At 46.9% G+C, this 15712-nt stretch overlaps 1 protein-coding gene across 1 annotated transcript in view; it reads right to left on the bottom strand.

Annotated features, from left to right (window-relative positions):
- LOC147666535 (lysosome-associated membrane glycoprotein 1-like) overlaps nucleotides 1–10947 on the bottom strand; it is a 113954-nt gene extending 103007 nt beyond the window's left edge. Inside the window, exons 1-2 of the mRNA XM_086949005.1 lie at nucleotides 10867–10947; nucleotides 9424–9543 (exon numbers count right to left, since the gene is read on the bottom strand). Coding sequence (XP_086805131.1) covers nucleotides 9424–9543; nucleotides 10867–10947 — 201 coding nt within the window. The remainder of the gene's footprint in view (nucleotides 1–9423; nucleotides 9544–10866) is intronic.
- Nucleotides 10948–15712: the final 4765 nt, after the last annotated feature.

Here is a 15712-nt window from a genome sequence, read left to right as displayed (position 1 = left end):
CCGATATCTCTCCTCTCTTATACTGTAACACGTCTTTCACCCGCCTCCCACTGCCATGAGGGACAGCCAGTTTCTACACAGTCATGCCTCGCTCTTTCTTGTGTTTTGTTTGTGATTTTCTTTATATAAAAGATCAAATGTGAAACCTTTCACTGATCCTAGTTCTACCACCTGCTTCTACATGATCACGAACTATCGCTGCCGGACCCCCGGGTTGTCGGCTGAAGAGCTGTGTATTTTGATGTTGATGTTGTGTTTGACTGGCCAGCCTCCGTGGTTGTAGGTCTGTAACTGTCTCCTTTTTTACATAATAAAGGTTTAAAAAAAAACAAAAAAAAAAAAACATTGTATTTCACACGAGTGTAAAGGTTCAAACGGTGGTCCCATTAGTCTGGTTAAAACAACGTTTAGGTTCCAGACAGGTGACGGTGGGTGTCTTGGGGGGGGGGGGGGGGGGGGGATTACTCGTTTGAGCCCCTCCATGAATGCTTTAATTGCAGGCACTCTGAATAGCGAAAGGTGCTGCCTGTTCTGAAGATAAGCTGCTATGGCAGCTAAGTGTATCCTTATGGATGTATAGGCTAGATTGCAGCAGTGCAGGTGCAAAAGATAGCATATGATATTTTGAGTTGATGCGTCTAGTGGGTTTATGTCATTGTTACAATAAATGACAAAACGTTTCCACTTTGCCGCATAGCATGCTCTTGTTGTAGGTCTGCTTGCCTCCTTGATAATGTTCATGCAGTCAGGAGGTAAGTTTAGGTAGCCAAACTCTAGGACTCAGGAGCCAGATTGCAAGGTTCAGCTGCTGCGGATCTGGGTGCTGAATGTCTCCATGGCTCTGCGTTGAGACTGGGTGTTGGTCGTAGTCTTTGATAATCACCACGGAAAGTTCTAGGAAGTGGTGTAACACGGTTGCCTCGTCCATGTTGGAGCAATTAAGATTAGCGTCATGGAATGCTGGCGCAGTTCGCGTGCCACTAGCGGTATTAACGGTGCTGGTGGAAAAGCGTAGGCAAATTTACCTGACCAATTCATCCATATCGCATTGCCCTGAGACTGCGGGTGTGGGAACCTTGCGGCGAAGTACTGGCATTTCGCGTTTTGCGGCAAACAGGTCTATTTCTGGTTGTCCCCACTGTTGGAAGTATGGTTGTAGCACTGTGGGATGAATCTCCCACTCGTGCACCTGTTGGCTGTGTCTGCTGAGCAGGTCCGCTATTGGATTGTCCTTGCCTGGGAGGTGTTCCGCCATGAGAAAAATGTTTCTTTGAATGGCCCACTTCCACACGCTCTGAGCTAGATGTGACAGCTGTGGAGAGTGTGTTTGTTCCTCCCTGTTTCTGCAGGTAGTACATTGCAGTCATGTTGTCCGTCCGGATCAACACGGTCTTGTCGCACAGATGTACTTTGAACGCTTTCATTGCCATAAAAATTGCCATCAGCTCCAGTAGGTTGATGTGCATTTTCTTTTGCTGCATGGTCCATAAGCCCTGCACTGTGTGGTGGAGGACATGGGCTCCCCACCCTATCAGGGATGCGTCCGTTGTCAACACTATTTGTGGTACAGGCTCTTGGAACAGTCGTCCCTTGCAAAGGTTTTGTGGATTCCACCAATGCAGAGAGTTGTATGCACGACTGGTCACCAACACTAGGTCGTTCAATTGTCCTGGAGCCTGGTTCCACTGACGTGCTAGGCACTCCTGCAGCGGACGCATGTGTAGTCTCGCGTGAGGGACTATGAAAATGCATGAGGCCATCATGCCTATCAGTTGCATAAACACTCGGGCTGGGAGCGATTGTTGGGCCCTGAACCTTTGGATCAGCGTCTGAATGCTGCTTATTCTTGCAGAATTTGGCTGTGCTTTTACTGCCAGAGTGTTTATTGTCGCTCCCAGGTACTGTTGTACGTGGGCAGGTTGAAGATGGGACTTTTGGTAGCTAAGCAAGAAACCTAAACTGTGCATGAGGTGAATAGTGTGCGACAAGTGGCTGGCACATTGCTGGGCTGACTGTGCTTGTATTAGCCAGTCGTCCAGATATGGATAAACATGAATATGTTGTCTTCTCAGATGTGCAGCTACTGTCGCGAGCTTGGTGAACACCCTCGGGGCTGTTGTCACCCCAAAAGGAAGGACTTTGAATTGGTAGTGCTGATTTTGTATTGTAAACCGGAGATATTTCCTGTGTGCCGGGTGTATTGGTATATGGAAATATGAGTCTTTAAGGTCTAGTGTTGCGAGGAAGTCTCCTTGACACAACAGTGGTAATACCTGCTGTAGAGTGAGCATGTGGAAATGCTCTGATATGATGTATTGGTTTAGGGGCCTGAGGTCCAAAATTGGTCTGAGAGACCCGTCCTCCTTGGGGGATTAGGAAGTATAGCGAGTACACCCCTTTACCCTGGTGTTCTAAGGGTACTAGTTCTATGGCCCCTTTTTAGGTCTCGCACTGCGAACCGGATCGCGAAAGCGATCCGTCGCTGCGAGACTTATTGTGATCATTTCATCTTTCAAGGGCTCAAGGGGAACAGACAGCGGACAAGCAATGTGAACGCGCAGCTCCTTGACTGGGATTAGGTCGCGCGCGTCAACTGTGACAGTTTCAGTTTTACACGCGACCCTCTACAGTTTGTGCCTCATGCACTTCTCGCATACACACACAGCCACAGCTTTTCGCACAAGCACGCACACACACACACACGAGCACACACACACAGAGACACACGAGCGCACATGCACGCAGACACACACACACGCACACATACCGCCCGCCTGCCTGCCGCCACCCCCACCCGCCCAGGGGTGAGATGTCGTCCCCCCCCCTCTTTCCTCACACTCACCGGAGAGGTCGGCGCGGGCCCCGCCGAGCAGCAGGAGGCAGGCGGTGAGCAGCAGCGGCGGCTCCATGGCGCTCGGTCCGTCAGTCTGTCTGACTGACTGCCTGCGCGTGCCCCCTCTCGGCCTCCTATACAGCTGCGAAAGCTCCTACGCACTGAGTGAGCGCGCGCCCGCTGCGGAAAGAGAGACCCGGGTCTAATATCAGCTGCGCCTGACCGAGCCAGAGGACAGCGGGCAGACCAGGGCCATGGAAGTACAAGGTACATGGGCCCGCCTGCGCTCGTTTGAATCTGGGGTTGGTTGCCATGTTAGTTGTGCGACTGGTTCTGTGAGCTTTTGTTCAGCAATGACGCTCACTCTCTCACCGCTTCTGGCTTTCTGTTTTTTCTGCTTTTTCACTCGTCCGCCTGTCCGTCTTCCTCCAGCTGAGCATCCTTCCGTCCCCGCACCCTCCCGGCCTCGGATTTCATCCCAGAACCGGAGCATTGGACCCTGGGCCCGCGTATCTGTCTGATTCTTGGGTTACCAGAGCCCAAAAAACATGGTTTTATAGCGCTGTAGGGAGCGCTATTACTGAATATTTAAATTGTAACTTCATCTAAGAATCGAAAATCTGGACCCCTGGGCCCGTTTGTATCCTTCCGATGCTTGTGTTACCAGAGCGAAGAAACATGTTTTATAGCGCTTTATGAAAGTGGTGTGCTTATATTACTGAATGTTTACTAAATTCACCCCAGTTCTGTATCTATATGTAACGCCCATGTGCACAAGAAGCCAGAAATATGAATGTTTTTCATAGCGCCTTGTGTGTGTGCTTATATTACTGTATTTGTGTCTGTGGGCTGTGTTTTTGTAGCGCCCGAGGGGTGTTGGAGCGCTTCTATTACTACATATTTAAGTTATCATTCATTTCCGAACCGAAGGGCTGGGCCCCCTCCCGGTGTGTATGTTTGAAACTGATATATACAAGAGTCCAAAAACATGTTTTTAATAGCGCCTTAAGGCGGCAGATGTGCTTAGATTATTCATTTGTTGTTTAATATCAGAACTAGTGCTTTGACCCACAGCCCTGTGTGTATGTCTCTGTGCGCCTTGAGTTATCAAGAGCCCCAAAACGTGTAATATTTTAGCGCCTTCTGAAGGTCGGTGTTCTTACATTATTGAATATTTAAGTTATAATTACTTCCCAAAACAGAAAGGTTAGATCCCGGCCTTTTGTGTTTGCGTTCTAACCTTCTGTTTACGTTTTTTTTCCTAGTACCGTTCGGCGATTGGTGTAGTTATATTACTGAAAATATATACATAATAATGTCATAGCAGAATTGCAGCGTGAGACCCCAGCTCCGCGTTTATTAGGCACAAAAACTGTATTTAATAGCGCCTGGTCGAGGCTAGCCTGCACGTGTTACAGAATATTTTAATTGTAATTATATTCCAGCCTTTCAGCGCTAGACCCGTCGCCCCGTGTGTATGTCCGAAGATTGTGTTTACTAAAGCCCAAAATATTGGTATAGCGCCTTACAGACGCTGCTGTGCTTATATTATTGAATATGTTTTATAGTTAAATCCCAGAACCGGAGCGTCCCCCCCAACATCCCCCGCAGCCCCGTATGTATGTCAGAGTCTCACAGGAAACATTTTCCTACAGCGCCCGAAGGAGGTTGGTTTTCTAATGCTATTCAATATATACAATTTAATTTCAAACCAGAACTGCAGCTTGGACCTCTGCCCCGTATGTAAGTCCCAGCCTTGTTTTTAAAAGGGACAAAAATATGTTATAATAGCGCCTAGTGGAGGTCGGTTAACTTATATTGTTCAATATTCAAATTTGAACTAAACCCCCTTCCGGCGCGTTAGACCCCAGCCCTTGTTTATTTTCTCAGTACTCTCTCGACTGCTTGGTCTAATCTGCATATAATTACTAGCCTAATTTTTTTCGATCTCTTCCTAGATAAGATGCAGGTGATGTACTATTGGGAATATTGCATAGACTCAACACTTTAAGGTTTGTTGAAAGCTGTCAGTGGAATTAATTATTTCCAGAGCCTGCTGATTTCTGCTGAGGGAGGAAATGTCTCGTTGTGGCCTGCTTAGGAGCTCCAAAGACCTAAAATGTAATCCCATGGGCCCAGGACAAAACCACTCATTACTAAGGATTCACAAAATCTAATTTACTTTCCATAATCCCTGCCGATGCTTCAACCCTCCCCTTTAACCCCTCACCATCACTTTCCCATCACTCCATGATTCTTCTTGACTTTCATTAGAACGATCCCCAAGAACTTGCTGCTTTACTGATCTGCTGTAAGCGTTAGAATTTGAGTAACCTTTGGCCAGGTAAAAAGAGATCCATTTACAATCGTTGTGTCGAGATTTATATAATGATGATGTGAAAAGCTGACGTGGATGCCATCGTTATTTGTAATATCAATACATCTAAGTCATGTAAATACAAAACATATTGCATTGCAAATGCTATAGGTATCACATTTGCGAAAGTTATAACTATTGGCATTGTAAATGACAAAGCTACTAATTTAGGTATTTTAAAAAAAAAAACATAAATAAAAACTTTGCCATTGACAATACCAATAGCTCAAACTTTCCTAATGCGAGACCTATTGCATTGCAAATGCTTGTTGTAGCATGCTGATGACTTCTTGCTGCAATAAGTGTAGGTGTTCTGCGGACATAGGACGGTGTCTTGGAGGTATGTTGGGTGGTGTGGAGGTTAATTCTAGGCAATAGCCATGCTGGATAATTTGCCTCACCCACCTGTCTATAGTTATGTTTTCCCAGACTGGCAGAAACTGCTGTAATCTTCCCCCGACCGGTGTTACATGGTCTGGGGTATAGTGACAAGTCACTGTTTGGTATTGGTAGAGGATCTGGTGGTGTTATTCCCTCGTCCTCTACCTTTGTTATTGCCACAGTATCCACCTCTACTATTTTTGTTGTAGGTGTTTTGCGTGTTCCCTTTGTTGTATGAGGTTTGCTGTGTTGAGCCTCCTCTTGCAGCTCCTCTGTTGTCTGAGCGACGAAAGGAGCCGCCTCTGTATTGTTGTGACTGCAAGGCTCCCATAGACTTGGCTGTCTCGGTATCCTTCTTCATCTTGTCTAATATTGTGTCCACATCAGGACCAAATAAATAATCAGGGTTTACAGGTTGATTGAGTAAAGTGCTTTGAACCTCATTCTTAAACCCAGAGATGCTGAGCCACGCATGTCTTCTGAGCACGACACTGGTAATGATAGCCCTGGCTGCTGTGTCTGCAGCATCTAGCGCACATTTGATGGAGGCGTTAGATATTAGCTTTCCCTCTTGTATTAGGAACTCTGCCTGTTCCTTATAAAGATCAGGTAGATGCTGGAGAATTTGCTCTAGTGTGTCATAGTGTGCCCTGTCATACCTGGCTAAGAGGGCTTGTGTGTTTGAAATTCTCCATTTGTTAGCTGCTTGAGCAGCTACCCTTTTGCCTGAAGCCTCCAGAATCTTAGACTCCTTGTCTGGAGGTGGAGCCTCGCCAGCAGTCTGCGAATTAGCACGTTTACGTGCATTGGATACTACCAAAGAGTCTAAAGGCAGCTGCCCCTTAATGTATGTAGGGTCCTCTGGTGCTGGCCTATATTTCCTCTCTTTTCTGGGGTTAATGACCCGTGCCCTGGTTGTTTCCTTAAATATGTCCCCTGCGTGTTTAAGCACCCCTTTTAACATTGGCAATGTTTTAACTGATCTTTCAGAAGTGTTGGAAGTGTCAAAGAGGAAGTCATCCTCAATGGGGTCTGCATGCATCTCCACGTGGTGATTGTATGCTGCTCTTTCTATCAATGCATTGAAAGCGGCTGTGTCCTCTGTAGGAGAAGTCTTAACAGGGTATGCAGTATTGTCTGGAATGGGCTGAGAGTCTCCAGGATCTACAGGGTCAGACCATGGTTGATTCTGGTTGTCCTGGTCATTGTCCACCGTATAATTGTACTGTTCATTATCCTCATAGTCCACATCCTCTGTGCGTGTGGGAGAATATGTATAAGTCTCTTGCACATGTGGTCTGATAGGCTCAAAGAGAACTGGAGATGTATAAGTGTCTCTTTTCTTTTTGAGTGGTATTTTATAGGTCTCAGCATAAGTGTCTGGTCTGAATTTCCTCTTAAGTAGGGTAAGTTTGCCAGTATCGGGGTCAACATACAGTTTTGACTGTTCATCTGTTGATGGCTCTTGCTCTTCAGGTGCTTTAGCTCTTTTCCCCGTTATCGCCTTTTTTGTTTGAGTCTGTTCGAATCCGGATGTTGGTTCGGCTGCTCTCGGCTTCACGTGTGTTGGAAGTCCGAATTTTATCGGTCCGAGGGACTTCTGTGCTTCAACAGTCTTTTTAGTCTGTATGAACTTCTTCGGAGCCGTAATTGTTATCGATCCGACCGTTCTCATCTGTTCGATAACCACTTTTTGGCCTTGTGTCGTCTTCGGAGCTTGCTGCTTTGGAGCGATGTTTTTGCCTCCTCGGCTCGACGGACCCCTTCGGTTCGATCCTTGCCTTCGACTTGAGTGTCTTTGTGTGCACTGGCCTTGGTTTGTCGACTTTCTGTTGCGGTTCGACAATCGTCTTCTCTTCGAGTCCCTTGTTTGTGTTGCTTGGTGTCGACATCGATCTCGTCGGTTCGACGGCCTTTAGCTTAGGCATGGACATGGGTGTACTGGCTCTCGGCTCGACAACCTTTATATGCGACCCAGCCGGATCGACGACCATTTTGTTTTTGGTCGGGTCCGATGGATCCACACCTCTCGGTCCAAAGACTGTAAAGTATCAGTTTCGGTTTCTGTTTTGGTTCTATCACTTTCAGTTTCGATTTTACTAAGCTATGGTAATGTTGCACCGATGGCTCTTTTCTTATATTCTTAGCCGGGCTGAATTACCGGGCTATAGAATCGATGTCATGATCTTGGCTAAGGCCTTCCGGCGATGCCTCGACCTGAGCCTCTGGAAGTGTATCAGTAAATGTACTGGGCTCCGTACTCCCGGTTGGCCCAGTGTCCTCGCCGGAGTCGTCCTCGACGGCTCCTATACCTGGATCGTCGTCCCCTACCTCGACGATATCTTCTTAGTCGACGTAGTAGTTGAAGTCATGTTCTGACCCCTGCTCTGACTGCTGATCTCAGTCTTCAGCTTAGACTACCTCTTAGTCGTCTTCAAAGATATTCTCCGGGTCAGGCGCTGGCTTCTGCATAGTCTGCCTCGCTGCTCATCGAACCCGAAGTGTTTTCTTCATTCAAAATTGTGCACAAACTAAGCAGTCGGCTTCATTGTGTTCTGGAGATAAACACTTGTTACACACTGGGTGTTTATCTATATGTGGATATTTCGAGTTACAGTTGGGGCATCTTTTGAATGGACTTCGTTCCATTGACGATCGGTCCCTTGGTGTCGAAAAGGCCATGTTGCCCGATTCGACGTCCTGAGTAGAAAACAGGAATAAAGTTGTCGGCACCGATCGAATAACAATACCGACGACCCCGAAGGCCTTTTGGCCTTTTAGAAAGTTTTAAATAGATTCCAAACTCAGAGTTACGAAATTACACCCGTACCCAATGGCGGAAAAAAACAATCTGAGGAGGGAGAGGATGCCCATGCGCACTGTAGTCCAGGGGAGGAGCCACCTATCTCGTGATACTTCGAAGACTCTTCCAGGGCAACAATGTGCAATCATCCGGACCCAACACTAGGCGGCGATCTATACACAGATATGAATTCAGCAGCCCATATGCCTCGAACTTCTCATTTTATATAGCACCTAGAAATGGGTAAAGGGAACACTTTGGGGGAAACAGGAGTGAAAACGGGATGAGCAAGAAGGGTGCCAAATTGGATTCACTCAGGGTGCTGCAAAGGCAGGCTCTGGGTGGGGATATCTACTAAATGGCCACAAATGAGGGTTTACATGCGAACAACTATCAAGCTATGGTCTGCCTGCTGTTGTCTGAACAATATACAATGTTAGGTAGTCTGTCGGTCAATGAAAATACTGCATTCATTGAAGGTCTGCATTTGTCCCAATTTGGAGCATAACTGCAGCCCGCCCTCCCCAATTGCACAATAAACACTTCTCATTCGGATCTCCCTCAACAAACTATCCTAAAAAACCTTCAGATGGACTATACATAAACTTGAGACGACCAGCAGAAAAAAACTTGCTCAATTTGCCACGGGATTCAAGCAAGCCTGGCTGAAGATGGCTGGAATGCCAGAAACCGGTCCTCGGAAGCTTGTTTCCGGTCCAGGGAAGGCCTGGCTTTGCAGTTCGGGCTGTACTATTCCCATGAGGCACAGGGTCAGACTGATTTGCATATGGCCATGTCTGAACTGAGGTGGCAGAGTGGACTAAAGAACGGTGATGGATTAAACCTAGATCTGTTGACTGGGTGTGAGTGTTTAATTGGTTCAGATGCTCCGTCCATCACCACCCCCTTTTGTACAGCAGAAAAAAACTGATGTTAATTAAGTGGTAGCAAACATCATGAATTCACAAGTACTACCGTTTAATACTAAACATGGGTTTGCAACATTAGGCATTTAATTAAAAAACCTACCTTCTCAAATGTCAAAGAAAGAACAGTTTGCTTCATAGTAAGACTAATAGTTGGTGAAGGTGCACAATTCCCAGTGTGGGTCACCTGTAAGGGATCCAAGGCAAATACATCTACCGCAGTCTGAAATAAAAGAAAAAAAAAAAAAAAGAGTTTACAACAATCACATGGTCCTTTTTATCCAAAGTTTGCACAATAAGCCAACAAATTTTTAAAAAACGGACCGAGATTGCATCTGGATTTACAGCTAACCCTTTCCCCCATTACAAGTCATCTTACATTGACATGATAGGTTTGATGTACTTTGGGAATGGATTCAGTGTGACGCTAAAGCAGACAATGAGCCATTTTTTACAAATAAAGGCTAAACATTCCTTAAACCAAATCATGCATTAAATAATTTCAAAGCACTGAATTCAGCGAATACAAGTAGTAAGAGTAGATCAGGTTATGGCTTTTGCAAAGTGAAAAAACTCTTCAGATTCTTTAAGGGAGTGCAATATAAAGTAGATTAGACAAGTGCAATTCGATCCCCCCCCCCCCGCCCCCAACCCCCTTATTTTCTTAAACTTACATATTCACATCTAGACATAGGCTAAGCACAAGATCGGCCGGTCGCTTCCCCTGCTGAGATGCCACTCGGAGCATTCTATGCCAAACATGAAAAAGTAGCTTTTGCCATTTGGATAAAATATGGATTTGTAGCCAGCTCTTTGACAACCTTTGGCTGACCACCTTTGGCTGACCACCATTTTGTGGCAAGAAATCGTACAAGAGAAAAAAAAATACAAAGTGGAAATATTATCAAGTACAGCATAGGCTACAAAGTTCAGTACCTTCTTGGGTACAAAGAAGTTTATATTTTGCAAACCAGGCCAAACGAGATGGAAAAAAGCCAAGTCCGCAGAGAGCTACCATGTTATTTAACACCAGGTGTGAAAACTGGCATGTCCCTAATAAAAAAATTAGAAAATAAAAAAACGCCCAGTCATGACCATCCATCATGAACGTCGCAATCAGTTTTACAATGCTTTTTACTGGTTTTAGGTCAGATGCCTAGACACAAGAAGTCAACATATAACCATCCGAGATTTGCTTCATGCATCCACACTGCACATTTAAGGTATCTAGACAGACAACAGTGCAGACAAAACCTCAGGTAAATGCTAAGGATGTGCAACACAGACAGAGGTTCCAAAGCAAAGTGGTGGTGACCAGTGTGCAGCTTCCTAGCCCTGGGATCTAATTAATGGATAGAGTCCTATTCAAAGAATGGGGAGGTTGAGAGGGTCAGGGAGGAATCTGCGGTTAGATAGTCTCTACAAGGAACAGTTATCAAAGTTAATAAATTATTCTTCCGATAAAGACTTCTACCCTCAGATTCCCAACTTTTGAATACTTACCAAAAGCATACAAATTTAAAGGTGTGCGTTAACTGACTCTAACCATAAAGTCCTGTAGGACCGAGTTGGCTAAGTGTCCCTCTTGGCGAGCCTGGCTGTCTAGAAAGCAGTACTTCATGAACATGAGTGATGCTCATGAAGATGCCTGGTACATGTCCCAGGCAACAACTCCACATGCCAACGCAATGGTGGCAGCTTTGGCCCTGGTGGAATGAGCCTGCAGTCCTTCCAGAGTGTGTAGCAGTTGTTAATGCAGAACATGATTCAGCAGGAGATGGGCTACTAAAGCATGGACTTGCTTTCACTCGTTACAGCGAATCTGACAAATAGCTGATCATCCACCTGGTGTTCTCAGGTAGTATCTATGTAAAAGCTCAATGCTCTTGGGGTCCAAGCAATGGGGTGTCTCGCCGCCGCCTACTACTGCAGGGTGATGGTTTGACAGACATGGGATGGCAGGCGTCACAAATTTCAGCAAGAAGGATGCTTATGTCCTCAAAACCAAGTGGTCTGCGAAGGTGGTGTATATGAAGTTCACAGTGTGAAGCTCACATATACACTGATTTTATGGCAACAGGAAACATGGTCTTGAGAGTAAAAAGCTGCAAGGGACAGCTGTGATGCAGCTGAAAAGTAATCATGATCAATTATATGAGGACCAAGTAGGTTATGGTCCCACTGTGGCATGAAAAAAGGGAGGAGGAAGAAACAAATGTAGGCCTTTCAATAAATGCACCACAGCCGGCAACTTACATTTGGAGGGCTGATCTAGCACCCCCAAAAAGCTGAAAGATACCCTTTAACTGTGCCCAAAGCACTGCCAGGGGAGGGACTAAACAAAATATTAGATAACTTGGCGCCAAGTGGGTCCATCCTCTGTGTGGTGTACACCAAGTGAGAAATGGGTGCTAACGATAAGTGTATGCAGTTTTTGTCTAGGGACACATGGCTAGCAAGATGACATCAACTACCTACAGTACCCATTCGGCACACAGGCTCCCATTGAAGTCAATTGGAGTCCGACTGAACAGAGTCCGCAAGCATCCAAACACATCGTAATCTATCAGTAGAACTCCCAGAATACAAATTGCTCGGAAGGTATTCCTAAACAGATTCTGTGGGAATGCTTTCCTAACATCGTGATCGGCCCCCTAGAAACTCTAATGCACAGAACTGCAAACATTGCACATTCTCAGTGTTGACAAATAGATTGAACTAACGCTCTCCTCAATCGCGGAAGAAACCTTGCGCCACCACTGGATGCAACTGCCATTTGTGATTCGCTAGACGTCAAAGGCTTAATCTACCCTGGCATTCAAGGATCCTGCCAGGAGGCTGGCCACCAGGAAAAGGTAATGACGGTCCAGTCATTTCCAGAGGCACAAGGTCTCATGCAACAGTGTCCACGACACCACCCAGCCATATTTGTTGCTTTATAACATGGTGGTGTCTGTAAGCACCTGCACCCGCACCCGCTTCCCCTTAATGGACGAAGGAAGACTTTCCCCACCAAGCAAATGACCCTCACCTCCAGATAGGTTATGTGGAGTTGTGACTCTACCGGAGAGCAGCGGTCTCTGATCTTCCAGGTGGCCGTCCCAACCCAGGAGTGTCATCACCTTGATGTACATAGGCGATGTCTGACATTACTAAAGTAATGTTGGAAATTCCCATGTTAAATAAGATCTAGTATAAAAAGACTCCCACTGGTTAGGAGAAGTCCTTTGTCCCAGATTCTTGAACAAGTTACTGAGAGATATCTTGACTGGCACAGACACTGCAGCATCGCACTTTCTACTGAAAGCGGATACTGAGCCAAGCATGGGAGGAGAGAAGCTGTTGCGCTAGGTTTGCCTTTCACTGAGACCACTGCCTTCTCAACCTCTGATAATTACAGCTCTGTGCTATAAACCGGTATGCAGATTCTTCCTAAGAAAGTAAGTGCAAGTTCTACTACTCCATGCTCTCCTAGTAGAGCTTATGTATATAAGGAGGTTTTAAGGTGTTAGTTTTTTTAGATACTTTAACTATAATAAAAATTCCTTTTCTTGTTTGCAACATTCATATTTTGTATGGCTATTTTAGATGTACTAATCAACAGAATGAGACTGCTGAAACAAAATATTTTTAGTTAAGAGTATTTCTTAGTGCAGTTTGTGTATGTGGTTTTAAGGAGAACAAAGGTTTGTTTCAAATCCCCATGGCATCCCTGGATCCCTGTGTTAGGGACGGTTTGTAACCCAAAGCATTGACGTCACTTCAACTATGTATTGAGTGTGGCTCTGCGGGGCTACAATAACCTCTTTCACATTCCAGCATTGGTGCATTGAAAGTAAGTTCACTTTCAATAAGTTCACTTTTGTCACCCATGGATGTGAAAAAAACTTGTAGAGCTAAGCCAAAGTCTTGTTTTGCACAAAAAAGACACCCGATGCTGGGCTTGGATTTTTAGGTTACCCATGAGCATTTATTAACATGCACACATTTGAACCATTATCCTGTCGTTACAGAGGTCCGTATAAATCATGGTTACCTCCTACAGGGACTAAGGGAGCACCTATTGCCACAGGTTTGTCAACTTTGACTTTTAAAAGGCTATTTCCCATTCTCCAGGCTTTCCAATTCTATTAATCCAATTTACACTGGTTTTTATTCTGCACTTTCAAACATGGTATCTGACGGTACAGGACTATGGCTTGTTACATGGACAGCAAGGATAGAGTAAGGACAAGCAGCATACATTTTGTAACGGGGGTGGGTGTAACGCTGAAAGGTGTGCGTGTGTGTACAGTTAGAGACCATCTATAGAGAGTTTGGCTGGGTGGAGATAGCTAGTGGGGGATTTGTGCGTGGACAATGGCATCCCCACGGCCAAAAGAAGGTCTCAAAAAAAGGCAAACGTGCTCTGGCTAGTGCAAGGGTAGTTATTTGGGGTGCCCATTTTTGCTAATCTTAGGGGGCACTTACAGTGAGATGTCAGACCACCGCAGATATGACCCAACTTGGTCCCAGTGTGGTCCGCAGTGAGGGGATGGAGGGGGCAAGATCTTGCACAGGGTAATCTTACTCAAGAGGTTCAATCGCAGATGTGCAGGATCCTGTGCAGGGTGCCCCCTCCCCCTAACCTGTATCTGCGGACGTGATCGAACTCCACTGTGTGAGAATTGTGTCCTATGCAGATGATACTCAGCTGATCATCACACTGGCGCAAGATGGTAGTGCCGCAGCAAATTTGACAACTCGTTTATTGGACCTCAAGGCTTGGATGGACTCCAGCTGCCGGAGACTAAATGCAGGATAAACAGAAGTTTTGGTGATTGTTAGACGGACCGGGAGGGTCGGCCGAGAGTACGGGGAGAGGTCTCCAGGGAGAGCCGTCTCCAACGACTGTACAGATAAGTAACTTCCCCCCCACAGACGGACACCACACAAGGTTGAAGGTTAACGAGACTTTATATGCAATTCTTAGGTTACGATGGTATGATACAAGGAGGTCTGGACTCAGGGGTCCCCTCGGTTCTGATCTCTGGTTGCGGAAAAGGGTAGCGGGACAGTCTTAATTGTCAATGAGGTCAAAATAGCTCACAATCCTCGAGCTCGGCGTTCTTAGATGGTCGGGCCGTGGAGGAGCCAAGCAGGTCCCGATATGGATGAAGGGCGACGGTCCGCGGCGGAGCCTGCAGGTCCCGGTGAAAGATGACGGTTACAACGGTCCGCGGCCACGCCAGCAGATCCCGACGACGATGAAGGATGAAGGTTACGACGGCTGTGGCAGCGCCAACAGGCAGGACGATGGTGCACAGGACAGAGCTACGGCAGCGCCAGTAGTCCGTCCAGGATGAGTTCTTCTTTACGTCTCTCGACTCCAAGATACAACTGCCTTCCTGCTCTGGAGCTGCCCCAGTTATAGGGCTGTCGTGCTTTGATGTCCGGACCCTCGCACTTGGAGGTCGGGAGGTCCGGGATGAGGGAGTCCAGACACCCAGCAGGGGGGTGGAGCCAGCGCCCGGGGAGGCGATGGGCGAGCGGCCCTGGGCGGGGGAGAGCCATCGGCACCTCTTTCTCCCATTGACTTGCCAAGTAGCCCGCTCACCTCCTGGGTGGAGGGTGGTGCCGGACTGTCTGAGGCCGGGCTAGGCCCAGGGTTGAGGTCGATCGGGGGCCAGGCGGCCTCGTGGCGAAGTGTCCAAGATGGCGGCCCGGGCTGGGCGCATGGGCCGGCAGTGGATCGGACCCACGAGGTTATCATGTTCGAGGGCAAGGGTCCCTGAGGGGACGTAGAACGTGCAATGGTGGTGTGTGGTGCTTGCGTGACTGGGCTCGGGCCTGGTCGAGCCAGGGGAGAGCGGCCCGTCATGTGGCCTGTCCAACAGTGATTGAGAAACAGCCCTCGAAATGGTACTCTGCTTGGTGGCCTAGCACACTGGGTCCCACTTAGGTTCCCAAACCTAAAGTTAAAAATCTGGGTTTCACGTTTGACTCTTCTCTATCCTTGGACAGTCAGATTTCTGCCACTATCTGCACCGGTTTTGGAGTACTAAAGATGTTCCAAAAGATCCTGAGGCTCCTAACGGAGTCAACCATGAAGAAAGTAATCCAAGCCCTGTTGGTATCCAGTCTAGATTACTGTACTCTATTTTGGAGGTGGGGGGGGGGGGGCTTCAAAGGGTGATTGTTAGACGGACCGGGAGGGTCGGCCGAGTTTACGGGGAGAGGTCTCCAGGGAGAGCAGTCTCCAACGACTGTACAGATAAGTAACTTCCCCCCCACAGACGGACACCACACAAGATTGAAGGTTAACGAGACTTTATATGCAATTCTCAGGTTACGTTGATATAATACAAGGAGGTCTGGACTCAGGGGTCCCCTCGGTTCTGATCTCTGGTTGA

The sequence above is a fragment of the Lissotriton vulgaris genome, unplaced genomic scaffold (assembly GCF_964263255.1).
Source record: "Lissotriton vulgaris unplaced genomic scaffold, aLisVul1.2 SCAFFOLD_1028, whole genome shotgun sequence".
Classification (NCBI taxonomy): domain Eukaryota; kingdom Metazoa; phylum Chordata; class Amphibia; order Caudata; family Salamandridae; genus Lissotriton; species Lissotriton vulgaris.
The sequence above is the reverse complement of the archived record's forward strand: the minus strand, read 5'-3'. Positions and strand labels throughout refer to the sequence as shown.